The following is a 12,780-nucleotide window of genomic DNA, read 5'->3' as shown; positions in this document are numbered from 1 at the left end:
TTATGTTGAAGACAAATGATAAAATGTAGGTGAAGTTAGTGAAGATGGAGGGAGTGGACGTTGAAAAAATGATATTGATGAATCAAAAATAGAGGAATCAGAAAAAGGACAGAAAAGAAGGCTGCAAATTCAGGAAGACAACAAGTAAAAGAATCCACTAAATAAACCACAAAATTAGAAATTACTGATATTATTCCTTTATGTAGAAATATGGGAAATGCATTTTTAACAAATACTGTTTTATTCTTTCCTTTTTGCTCTCATATTTTTTCCTGGTTATGTTGAGTAGGATGAACTCAACTTTCTTATAAGGCATTTTTATAATTATGCTTTAGTTATGAGACTGAAATTATAGGGACCCAAGAAAGAATATGTATGTTTTCATTATCCTGGCTTTATTGCTAGGTCAAATTTTTTGTTGTTGGTTTTTTTAAAATATATGGCACAGACAACCATATCAAATGAGGCTTGCAATAAGTGACTAATGGTTAAATAGCCTCAAAAAATTGTGAAATAATAAAAGTTAGAGGATTGTGTATATATTTCAAGTTGTTGAGACAGACTTTAACTGCATATATTCTTTAAATATTTAAGATTACATGAACTTCGTTAAATAGCATATGACTTATATTTTTTCATGCAAATATAGGTTGAAAAGATGTTAAACAACTTTGGAGACTGTGTCCAGTACAAAGAAATAGTAAAAAGTTCCCTTGAAGATTTAATTTCTGGCTCTAAAGAAGTCCAGGAAGAAGCTGAGAAGATCTTGAACACTGAAAGTCTGTTTGAAGCCCAGCAGTTACTCCTTCATCACCAGGTAGAGGGGCTCTTTACCCCACTGCACTTATGTAAATTTACTAGTTACTGGCAGATCCAGAGAGATGAAGAGTATATTGCCTGGGTGGGTGGGGAGACCCAATTAAATGGCTGAAAAAAAAACTTGGCATTTCTGTTCTCTCTGTTAAATATTAAATATTTTAGAAGATCTTGCAAAATAAATTCTCAGACTGAGTGACCCAGTGGTATCAAAAAGCTCAAAGAAAATTGTGTAGGGAAAATTGATTGAACTGTGAAAATCTGCGTGAAACTTGCTAAGTTGTCCTTTTAAATACAGAGAAGAAAAGCCTAAGATGGGCATTTTTTCATATTTGAGGTCACTATTCTTTTGTCATTATGTTAAAGTCTGTCTCTTGAATTTACAACTTTGAATACGTCTTAGTTTGAGAAGTTATAACTCTTACTTGAAATACCAGACCTTTCAGGAGAATACTATCTGATGCTATATTAGAACTGGGAGTGAAGAAAATGTCGTACACATATTGATAATAAATAATTTTGATCATCTTAAATCCTGACAGCCTGGTAGGCATAAATGGGATACGTTACTTATAAAACTCCGTATATATAGAAGTATTATTCAAATCAAATATTTTAATTAAAAAATTCTAGTCAATTTAATGTGTGGCAAAATGCTGGCAAATTTTACATCTAATAATGTGTAAAAATAGCAGTTGCATTATAGTTCTGTATAAGCGAGCACCTATAGGCTTTATAGATTTACAGAATAATTATAATGCTGGGAATATAAAATATTAGTGCTTAGTGTTACAGTGTCCTCAGTCAGTACAAAATTATTGTTTGGGTTTTAATTTACTTTAAGTCAGAAAATGTAAGATTGTCACTATTTATATTAATATTTTAAAACTTTTTACACATTTCTTGGACCAGGTGCCTGGTGACATGGGCGCGTTTACTTTGTGAAAATTCGTAAACTGTACCCTTCAGATTTGTGTGCCATTCCATATTTATATTATACTTTGACAAAAAGTTTACTTTAAAACACAACTCTTCCCAGAACATCTCAGCAGATTACTCATTCTGAACACACTCAGGATTAAATCTCTTAATGTCAGCTGATAAAAATCGCAGTTGGGACTGTGTTACTTGGCAGAAAATGATTCTTTAAGGAGAAGAGTGTCAAATGGATCGTTTTGCCAGATTCCTCTGGAGTCTGGCAAAGCATGCTAAATGTTCTCTAAAATTGTACACAACTAAAACACTAAAGCCAAATTAATTACGTTGTTTTCCATTAAAAACATAAAATATTTATAAACAATGTCCATTTTGACTAATATACCAGTTAAAAAACCCATTGCGGTCAAGTGAATTCTAACTCATAGTGACCGTATAAAATGGGGTAGAACTGTCCCATAGTGTTTCCAAGGCTGTAATCTCTATGGAGGAGGCTTGGTGGCACTGCCATTAAGAGCTCAGCTGCTAACCAAAAGGTCAGCAGTTCGAATCCACCAGTCACTCCTTGGAAACCCTATGGGACAGTTCTGCTTTGTCCTGTAGGGCCGCTACAAGTCGCAATTGACTCAGTGGCAACAGGTTTGGTATTTTAATCTCTAGAGAAGCAGGCTACCGCATCTTTCTCCTGAGGAGCAGCTAGTGGGTTCAAACTGCCTGCCTTTGGTTAGTAGCTGAGTTCTTAACCACAGTACCACCAGGGCTTTTTAGACTAATATAAAACCAAAAAACCAACCTTGTTGCTGTTGAGTTAGTTCCTACTCATAGCAACCCTACAGTACAGAGTAGATCTGCCCTGTAGGGTTTCCAGGAAGCGGCTGGTGGATTTGAACTGCCAACCTTTTGGTTAGCTCTTAACCACTGTGTCATTAGCCCCTTATTGTTTTAACAAGGTCCCTGAGTGGCACAAACAGCTTGTTATCTACTACTAACATAAAGATTGGCAGTTCAAACCTACCCAGTGGTACTGCAGAAGAAAGGCCTGGCAATCTGCTTCCATAAAGATTACAGCCAAGAAAACCCTATGAAGCAGTTCTACCCTATGACACGTGGGGTTACCATGAGTCAGAATCTTCACTTTAAGATACAGTTCAAGCCCACTCAGCATGAGGTCCAACTTCCTGTCCCTCCATTCCAGTGTGACTTTTTATGTCCCTGCTTAGCTGCTTAGGGGATAACATTTTTACCCAACTGTTGATTAAATGCTTCCAGCAAAAGACAAAGCGGATCTCTGCAAAGAAGAGAGAGGTGCAGCAGCAGCTTGGGCAGGCACGGCAAGGAGAAGGGGGGCTGCGGGGCCGAGTGCAGGAGGAGCTGCAGCAGCTGCAGAGCACCCTGGACAGCGTGGAGCACAGCCGGGAGAAGCAGGAGCGCCGCATCCAGGTAGGAGCCGTATCCAGGTAGGAGCCAGGACCTCGGCGAGGTGAAGGAGGCCTCGCTAGCTTCTGGCTTACTTCTTAAGCTAGCAGGAGCAAATCTTTGTCTCTGCCTCTGATGCTCCGGCATTCCTTAAGTACTGACCTGAGTTGCCCCTTTTAATCATCACAACAGGCTTATCGAGTGGGTATGGGTAGTGTGGTTGGCATATTTTGCAAATGTGGACACTTAAAAAGAAATAATGTAAGGCCCTTGCGCAAAGTCACACTGCAGAGATCAATAAGAGAGCCAGCGTTTGAATCCACACTTGCCTGAATCCAGAAGTTTACATCATACCATTCCACTTTTCCAGGAAGTCTAGCAGCCATTTCTATGTATTATTGTGATCTTAACACATTACCTTAAAAAAAAAAAAAAAAACTTTTTAGTTGTTGCCACCTGCTCTCTTCCTTTTCTTTCTTCCTCTCTCCCTCACTGCCTGCCTTCCTTTCTTTTTTGAGAGAGATCAGAAGGCTTCCTTTCCACTCTTTGCCACTTATCCACATTTTTAGTAATATTGGTAGAGTCTGAAGACATTACAGTCGATGGCGAACTCAGAGATCATGATCCATACGCTTTCTGTTTTTAAATGAAGACACAGAGGCTCAGAAAGGAAATTCTTCTAGAAGACATTTGAAAAAGTGTGATTGCATGAAATAAGAGCTAATTATTAACTGGAGGTTCATAGCTTTCGAAATGAATGAAAATGTGACACTATTTCGTGACACCCTTTGATAATTTGTAACCGGATATGTTATTTTTTTCAAATGTAGGTTACATTAAGAAAATGGGAGCGATTTGAAACAAACAAAGAGACGGTAGTCAGATACCTTTTCCAAACAGGTTCCAGTCACGAACGCTTCTTGAGCTTTAGCAGTTTGGAAAGCTTGTCTTCAGAATTGGAACAGACAAAGGTATATCAACAAGGTCATCTGGCCTCTTGGTGCTCATTATTCAGAAGAAAAACTATATTCTACTCCATTACCACTATTCATCATGATTGTTATTCATTTAATCAATACTTACTATTGATGGCTCACTCTTTTCAAAGCCCTGTGCTAGTTGCCCAGGGGATGGAAACTTATATAATTAAAAATCAAGAACTAAGAGAAAGTTTTCATGAAATTGGGAAATGATTAGTACCCTAATACACGGACAGATTTTTTTAAAAAATCTTTCTGGAGGTGATATTTTGAACTGAAACTTAAAGGGCAGATAAGACTAAGCAAAGTAGAGTTTGGGAGAGAGAAAGGGCATTCTTGGGAAGGGGAAATGGCCTGAGCAAAGACACGAGGTATGAAAGTTCTAAACGTGGGGATTCTGTGTTGTAAAGCAGAATCAAAGGCAATGACGTTCTGGAGTAAAGCTGGGCCACTTCACAGAGAGTCTTGAAAGCCGAAAGCATGACTCTCTAGGCAACAGGGAGCCACTGAAGGTTCTTAAGAAAGAATCGCATGCTTACAGATGCATATGATCTAGAATAAGCGTTCTCCTGGACACCTTTGCTCACTTTTCATAAAGTCTTCATTCCAGTTGGTAGCACTTGCCCGGCTGCCCTAAGGAATGGGAAACTAGCCCTTGAGTGCCCTCTGTGTGCCAGTGTGTGCAGGGTGTTCACTGCAGTATTATATTTAATCTTTGCAACAAGGCATGGCTTTAATGATGAGGAAATCAAAGTTGAGAGAGTTAATGTGGTTCAAGGTCTCACAACTAGTGAAGGGCAGAGCGCCTCTGTCTGCTGCCAGAGTCAATTCTTTCCTAATGCAGCCAGCTGCTACCCACAGGTCCAGGGCTTAGGCATATAGCTTACAAGGCTATTCTAGTTTGTTTAATTTTGTTTTTATCGATATTATTCTGTTCTCTAGGAGCCCTGATGGTGCAATGGTTACGCACTTGGCTGCTAAATGAAACGTTGCTAGTTCAAACCCACCCAGCAGCTCTGCCAGAGAAAGACCCAGCGATCTGCTCCTGTAAAGATTAGAGCCAAGAAAACCCAGTGGGGGCAGTTCTACTCTGTTATGTGGGTAGCTGTGAGACAAAATCAACTTGACAGCACCCAACAGAAGTAACAACATTCTGTTCTTTGGAATCCTCTGCATTGTGCTTTCTCCACACGTAGCTCACACAAAAGGCTCTGAGATTAAATGTATACGATAGCCTTTTCAAACATAACCCTACTTTCTCCGTGTTTTTTCTGGGTACTAGGACACACCAGGACTCCTTGGGTGGTGCCAATGGTTAAGGCCTGGGCTACTAACCAAAAGGTTGGTGGTTCGAACCCACCTGGAAGTGCATTGGAAGAAAAACCTGGTGATCTGTTTCTGAAAAATCAGCCATTTTTTAGAGCACAGTTCTACTCTGACACACATGGGGTTGCCATGAGTCGGAATTGCCTTGATCTCATTGGATGTGGGTTTTTTTTAGGGAAATACTAGGAGGGAAAACACTTTTTTTTATACTTCTGAATCTATTCATGGGATTTTGGCAGATTACGCCATGATTCAGTCTTCACAATTGAAACTATAATGACTCCTAAGTTCATGTATGGTAATAGCAGGTGCTTCTAACCACAAAATTTAATGTGGTGACATTAGCAAATGTCATATTTTGGGATACTATAAATCTCTATATCATAAGAAAGCTGTGCTTACTCATTCTTATTTTCCCAAATTGCAGGGTACTTTTCTGAAGTAACATTGATGTTTCTATGAGGGCATTCTTCCAAGATATGAAAATTCAATAGTATTACGCTGTAACTCTATCTCATGTGGCATTATGTAAAAACTCTGGGAGAACCTGTAAAGGTGGCTGTTAGCCATCTGAGCTTTTAAAAATTTCTTACATCAGCTTTTTATGTCACCCATTTAGGAGAGGGAAATTGATGACCAAATTTTAAATCTCTTTTGAGATCCTCTTATAGGATAAGAAATGAGACACTATGTTAATTTTCTTAACTCAAAATTATTTCAGGGTTTCCCTGTTCTAATGCAATATTCAATATATTTACCTTACAGCAGTAAGGTAACAGCTAAAGTTTACCAGTATCGCATACATATTAAATTTATTTTTTTAATTAAAATTGTTATTGAATATATACGTTGTTCGGTGCCATTGATTTTAGACTCATAGTGACCCCATTTGACAGAGTAGAACTACCTAAGAGGATTTTCTAGGCTATAAACTTTACCATATCAGATTGCAAGGTCTTTCTCCTGCAGAGCCTCTGGGTGGGTTCAAACTACCAGCCTGTCGGTTAGCAGCTGAGCGCTTAACCTTTGCACCATCAGGGCTTCTGGGACCCACTGCCGTCGAGTCAATTCTGACTCCTAGCAACCCTACAGGACAGAGTAGAACTGCCCCACAGGGTTCCCAAGGAGCGCCTGGTGGATTCCAACTGCCGATCTTTTGGTTAGCAGCTGTAACACTTAACCACTACCCCACCAGGGTTTCCAAATAGTTATTGAAAATCCAGTATATGAACTTCACAAATCATTTTATCCTGCATATTATATGAGGGACATAAAAAATGGTAATAGGTACCTGCCAGATTCTTAAACACTTAAAAATGAAATTGCTAATAAAGGGCAAATTGTAATCTTATGAGAGAAGTGTTACCATCTGGATTTTACATGAAAGACACGGAAAAGTTGTCAGTCGCCCAAAAACAGACAAGCAGTAATTGGCAGATTCTGGATTCTAGTCCAGGTTTGACTGGTTCAAAAGGTATCTCCTTTCCATCTACTAGTATGTGCATATAGAGTAAAAAAAGGTCGAACAGCTTTAGGATCAGATTATTATATCCTTTTTTGAGAACTAGTTAACAAAATGTTTCCTTACAGTAAAGGTCACAATTACTCTCTGAATTTAAGATATTCTTCAGTTAAAGTAACAGATCTTTATATTCACCGGCCTAGAAATCTATTATCTCTGTGATTGAAAAATCAGTCACTGGTGATCATTTCATGAATTGACCTATAGTAAAATCACGTAATTGTGAGTGAGTGAATAATTGTAATTCAGCTCAGAGCCCTAAACAATAAACTACAATCAAGAAACAATGGAGAGAACATTTTTGTGAGAATTGTTGAATAACTATGCAAGTAACATATTTTTATGCAAATGGCGAGGGCCTTCAGGAAACCCTGGTGGCATAATGGTTAAGAGCTATGGCTACTAACCAAAAGTCCGCAGTTCAAATCCACCAGGCACTCCTTGGAAACCCTGTGGGGCAGCTTTACTCTGTCCTGCAGTGTTGCTCTGAGCCCGAATTGACTCGAAGGCAACGGGTTTGGTTTTAGTTTTTGGTAGTGTGCGCCTTCTACGCTTACTTGCCAACTGCACCCTCCCCTTGTTTTATTGATGCCGATTTTATTTTTACCTAGTACTGTAAAAATTATCATAGCACACTTTTGAAAATACCTCTTGGGGAGAGGGCACGATTGTCAAACAAACATAAAGGGGCATGTTATTTGCATAAAAATACAGTAAATAGCTGGTGAAATGAAAATAATTTAACCAAATATCCACTTTGGCCAGGATGAAAATAAGTCAGTTTTATTGGTCAAGAGTAGTTTAAAACCCGTACATAACAGAATCCATCCATCCATCCATCTATCTGTCCGTCCTGGAGGAGTCTGTAAAATATCTGCCATTCCTTTGGGGACAGATTAATATATAAAATGCCCTTGTGACAATTTTGATGTCTTTTTCTAGGAGTTTTCTAAGCGGACAGAAGGCATTGCAGTTCAGGCCGAGAACCTTGTGAAGGAAGCCTCAGAAATACCGCTTGGACCCAAGAATAAGCAGTTACTTCAAAAGCAGGCCAAGTCAATCAAAGACCAAGTCAAAAAATTAGAAGACACACTTGAAGAAGAGTATGTGCTTGACCAGTCCTAAACTTTCTTCTCTGAGATAAAGTTAAATACAATCTTTCTTGGATATTGTATTCAAAACTTTCTTTCAAATTCTCAAAGTGTCTGTGTATTTCAGCATGTTTTGAGGAAGCAACTCATAATTCCAAAGAAAGTATCACCGATATGGAAAACAACAAAATGCAAGGGATGTGGTTTTTGCATCTTAAATTGATTCTGTTCATGAGAAAGCCATATCTATTACAGTCTGTGGCCTTTGTATATTGTAGAGAGAATCTCAAAGAACCAATATTTAAAATAACTTTTAACTGCTTTATTCGGTTGTCACCAGGTACAGGGAAGCGGAGATAGTTCATTGGTGTAGATTCTAGGCCTAAATACATATCACGTAGACCAAATGTCCCCAACCCAAAGAAACTGATGGAACTTGTCTGTAGTGCCTCAAAATCCAAATTGCCACAGATGGTTATGCTTTTTCCAGAAATTATCTTCAAATTTCTATTTTTAAACTTTTAATGTTTGTTTATCTAAAAAGAAAGGATGAATGGTTTGGCCTACGGCTATCCTGTTATATATACAGTATACACGAAAAGAATTTGGAGGGAATAAACATTTGAGGATGTGGCAAATGTTCTTTGAACTAAGATGGCTAAACATTTCTATCTTAAAAGGTTATTTTGTTTAAATAATGGCAAGTCACCAACCCACAACAGCATATGATTCTTAAGCCGTAGGACATCATTTCTAAGATGGATTTTAAAACGTAAAATTCGTTTTTAATGCTGTCAACAATTTAAATCAGCGGTTTACGTGTCCCTAAAATTTGATACTTTATTTATAATGAGGTATGACTTGAAACTTGGAGGGTTTTATATTAAATGTTCTTCATCAAGTTACACAAATAATAACACTTTGAGTTTATTAGAAAGGAAGCCACTTTTATTAGCAATATCCATTTGAATCCTTATTTCATTTAAAAACTTGTAATGTTACATAGTTCACGTTACTTGCACTGCGAGAGCATTAGGCACGTCCAGGGTATAAATTTGAGACTGTAATACTATTTAATTTGACAATCAATGATGTTGCTGCACTTTTTGTGATGTCTTCAAGTGCCTTTTGGTAAACAGTGGCCTTCTTATCCCCCATCCTCCATTTCTTTTTTAAACCCAAGGACTTCTCAGTTAAATGACATACTGTTAGTTTCTCAGTCACTTCCTAAAGTATAAGCCATATTCACCTGATTATATATGCGTAGTTACTACAAACTAGAAATCTATATTTCAAGTTGGTTCATTAAGTTTATTACCAATAAAGCCCTAAATAAAGCCCAAGTTGTCTAAAAGCAGTCAGGTTGCTCTTGTACAGGAAGTTATAAAAGCCTTTTAGAGTCAGGACAGCACAGACATCCAAGAATAGCTGAAATCACTACCAGTTAGAAGTTACAGGCTTAGCTCTAAGGATGGAAGAGTTCCCGCATGGCAGTCTGATATCCCAGCCAAAAGGTCTGTCTTTTATAAAGATCTTTGGCATCAAGCATCGCTGCCATGTCTCTCCTTTAAGAGCAAGAAGATACTTGTCTATGAAAATAGGACCCCTAAAAAACCGTGTGCACTGGAGTCTATTGTGGTACAGTTTATTCTAGTTAGTCCTGGCACTGTAGGTCATGTGCAGAGTTTAACTAGATCATACCTGGACTTCACCCCTCTGGACCCAGCAATATTTTGTTCTAAACAAGTTCCGTTCCTAGCATATCATAGACGCTACCCCATTAAATGTTCATTCTCAGGGGAGCTAGGAAGACTTGAGGCCTGAAAGACTACTAAGATCAAATGTGCATTTTCTATTTTCTGTTCCAGTAGTTTCCACCTTGAGGTGGTCACAAATGTCTTCGCAAGCTATTTCACTCAGTGATTGAAAGAATACTCTATTGTTACTCTCTATTAAATTACTGCATTTTGTTTACTTAATTTGGTTAATTTTAGTATTAAAACCATGGAAATGGTGAAAAGCAAGTGGGATCATTTTGGCAGTAATTTTGAGACCCTGTCCATCTGGATAACTGAGAAAGAGAAAGAACTCAGTGCCTTGGAAAGTCTCTCATCGGCCTTGGATGTGCAAATCGGCCAGATTAAGGTGATCTGCTCACGTGTTACATTTATGGTGATGAATAGCTTTTAAGGACTCCATTCTTACCTTTCATCAAATGCTCTTTGGGCCCAGGACAAATCTTTGGGTGATATGTGACACTACTAAAATTAAATTCACACAAAATACTGAGCTAAGAGGTCTCGATGGATACCGGGCAATACTTTACAGATGGAATTATGTATCAATATTGTCTGACTTATGCATTCAAAGTCAGTATTGTGTGCAATATCATTAAAATATTTTTATGGTTACATTATTCTTTTCCTTGACTTTCAACTAACCCCACTGGAGTGCTCTGTTGATTCATTGATACGACATGAAATTTATTCATCATTTATATAGCTATACGCTTTTAAGAACCATTCCAAATGTCTAGCTCAAGTGTTGGTAGTATTTACCCTAATCAACCACAAGGAGGAGTTCAAGAAATTATTTTCCTTAGATCAAGCAATCAGACGTTCGCTCTAATGTTTTCATTTATGATGCCCTTGGACATGGACTACTGAGATGCTCTGATATTTTAGGTCTTTCATCTCTAAAATAGCCACATGGGTAGACTCTGAACCACCCACTTCATTCAAACAGTGTACAAATATGTGGCTGAAAGATATGGGCTCTGTGTTCATCTTTCTTTATCTCTTATACATTTCTAACATGGCACATTTTCAAATTTCAACCACTTCTTTTTCTAACACGGTTCATTTTCTTCGGAATGGGAAAACCCTCTGCCATTTCATTCGATTAAATATAGTAAGATAAATACCAAGGTGAGGGAACATTTCACATTATGACTCAGAACAAGCTATCACCATGTGCCTGGTGGGAGGACGAAATGCTTTATAGACAAGATTAGACGCTGTTCAGATTCTCCTGGCTCATCCCACATCTTGCGCAATCAAGAATCCAGGCAGTCTGGAATATGGAGTCTGCTTGTGTTTTCCATCATATACTAGGAAGAATAGATGCAGACCCATTAAAGAATAATAATGAGATGTTTGTAATCTTTAAATATTTTTAAAAGTTGCCATTTAATTATTTTTACTAAACTCTAAGAAGACAAATAAATAGCAGATTAAAATTTGTTTTCCTCAAAATTTCCCTTTTTTGAAATTTAACAAGCACTTTTTAGCCTTTTTGTAATTTATTTACTGTTATTTTAAACTACATTCCAGCACTTCCAAACGTTGCCAATGACCAAATGCCACCTCATTGTTACTCTCAAGGGAAAAAAATTATACATTTACCTTTAAATATGCAAACATTGAACTATGCATTTCCATGCCAGAAGATGAGAAATACATCTTAATATGTCTGATATGCCATTTTGAAAACTATCTAAAGTGTGTAAAATGAATATGAATACTAGGAAAAAAGTGTTGCCTAGAAATAGGCAAAGAGAGTAGACTACATTGTAGTGTGGAATTTGGTCTTTTAAGTTCATATTCTGTTTTCAAACAGAAGAGTCTGTTGTAGGAAATATTAAAAATATGTTAACACTTGTTATGATAGTGTTTTCACTTGAAAACACCCTTTAGGATTAAAATTAATGAACCATTTAGCTTTTGTGAAGATAAGAACTCGAAGCCCGATTCTTGTTCTTCATTCTTGTTGGCTGCAGTTACATCAGCCCCAGTTCTTTCTTATATGTTATTCCCAGTTGGCTGGTTTCTTATGCCTCATTGGTAATTTCTAGAACATATACAGGGTTCATAGTCCACATTTTTTTTTTTTTGCCACAACCCAACAATATAATTTTATATTTTGCTTTTATGAGTTTGTTGGTGACATACATTACTCTGAGAACTAAGAACTTTGTTCTTAGCCAAGATTGTATCACTGATGTATTAAAAAAAAAAAAAAAAGAAAGAAACACCTAAAACAATTCTTGGCACATAGTAGACACTCAATATGTATTTGTCAAATTTATGAATAATTTTTTTTGAAAAACAAAGACCTTGAAACATAGCAATACAATGAAAGATGGAGTAAATCCTCAAACAACATACATTTACCAGATAGACTACTGTGGTCATGCCTACGAAAAATAAAAATACGTAAGTGACACATATGTGGCACTTAGCTGATATAAGTCATTTCTGATCGACTCATCTAGACAGGTTATTTCCGACTACCCTGGCTCATCCAGGCAATGGTCACATTCTTTTTTTTTTTTCTTTTTGAGATAAGGGTATTTTCCATTTAAATTATTTCAGACTGATATTTGTCTGAATTTTTAGTTCCAATTTGATTGAATGGTTTTGGACCCTTTTTCCAGAAGAATAATTTTCATTCTCTTATGCATAAATGAGGTTCTTTATTTATGACAGACCCCTCCTGTGCACTCATGCACACACACCCTTCATGGCGATCAGTGGTTTCCATGTATCGGTTAATATGTAGTATGGCTTCTGTGCCCCAGATGGAAAGTGTAGTGTATAGCCTTTTTACTATAGAGTACATAAGCTAATGAACGATACAGCAATTCATAAAGTGGGATCCCTGGACCACCAGCATCAGTGTCACCTGGGGATTC

At 37.4% G+C, this 12,780-nt stretch overlaps 1 protein-coding gene across 15 annotated transcripts in view; it reads left to right on the top strand.

Moving 5' to 3' along the window:
* SYNE1 (spectrin repeat containing nuclear envelope protein 1) overlaps positions 1-12,780 on the top strand; it is a 558,323-nt gene that overhangs the window by 210,066 nt on the left and 335,477 nt on the right. For all 15 annotated transcript variants that reach the window (XM_049903961.1, XM_049903893.1, XM_049903931.1 and 12 more), the window contains 5 exons: positions 650-817; positions 3,022-3,192; positions 3,999-4,139; positions 7,939-8,099; positions 10,082-10,232. In XM_049903961.1, coding sequence (XP_049759918.1) covers positions 650-817; positions 3,022-3,192; positions 3,999-4,139; positions 7,939-8,099; positions 10,082-10,232 — 792 coding nt within the window. The remainder of the gene's footprint in view (positions 1-649; positions 818-3,021; positions 3,193-3,998; positions 4,140-7,938; positions 8,100-10,081; positions 10,233-12,780) is intronic.

This window comes from Elephas maximus, chromosome 1 (genome assembly GCF_024166365.1).
Source record: "Elephas maximus indicus isolate mEleMax1 chromosome 1, mEleMax1 primary haplotype, whole genome shotgun sequence".
Lineage (NCBI taxonomy): Eukaryota > Metazoa > Chordata > Mammalia > Proboscidea > Elephantidae > Elephas > Elephas maximus.
The sequence above is the reverse complement of the archived record's forward strand: the minus strand, read 5'-3'. Positions and strand labels throughout refer to the sequence as shown.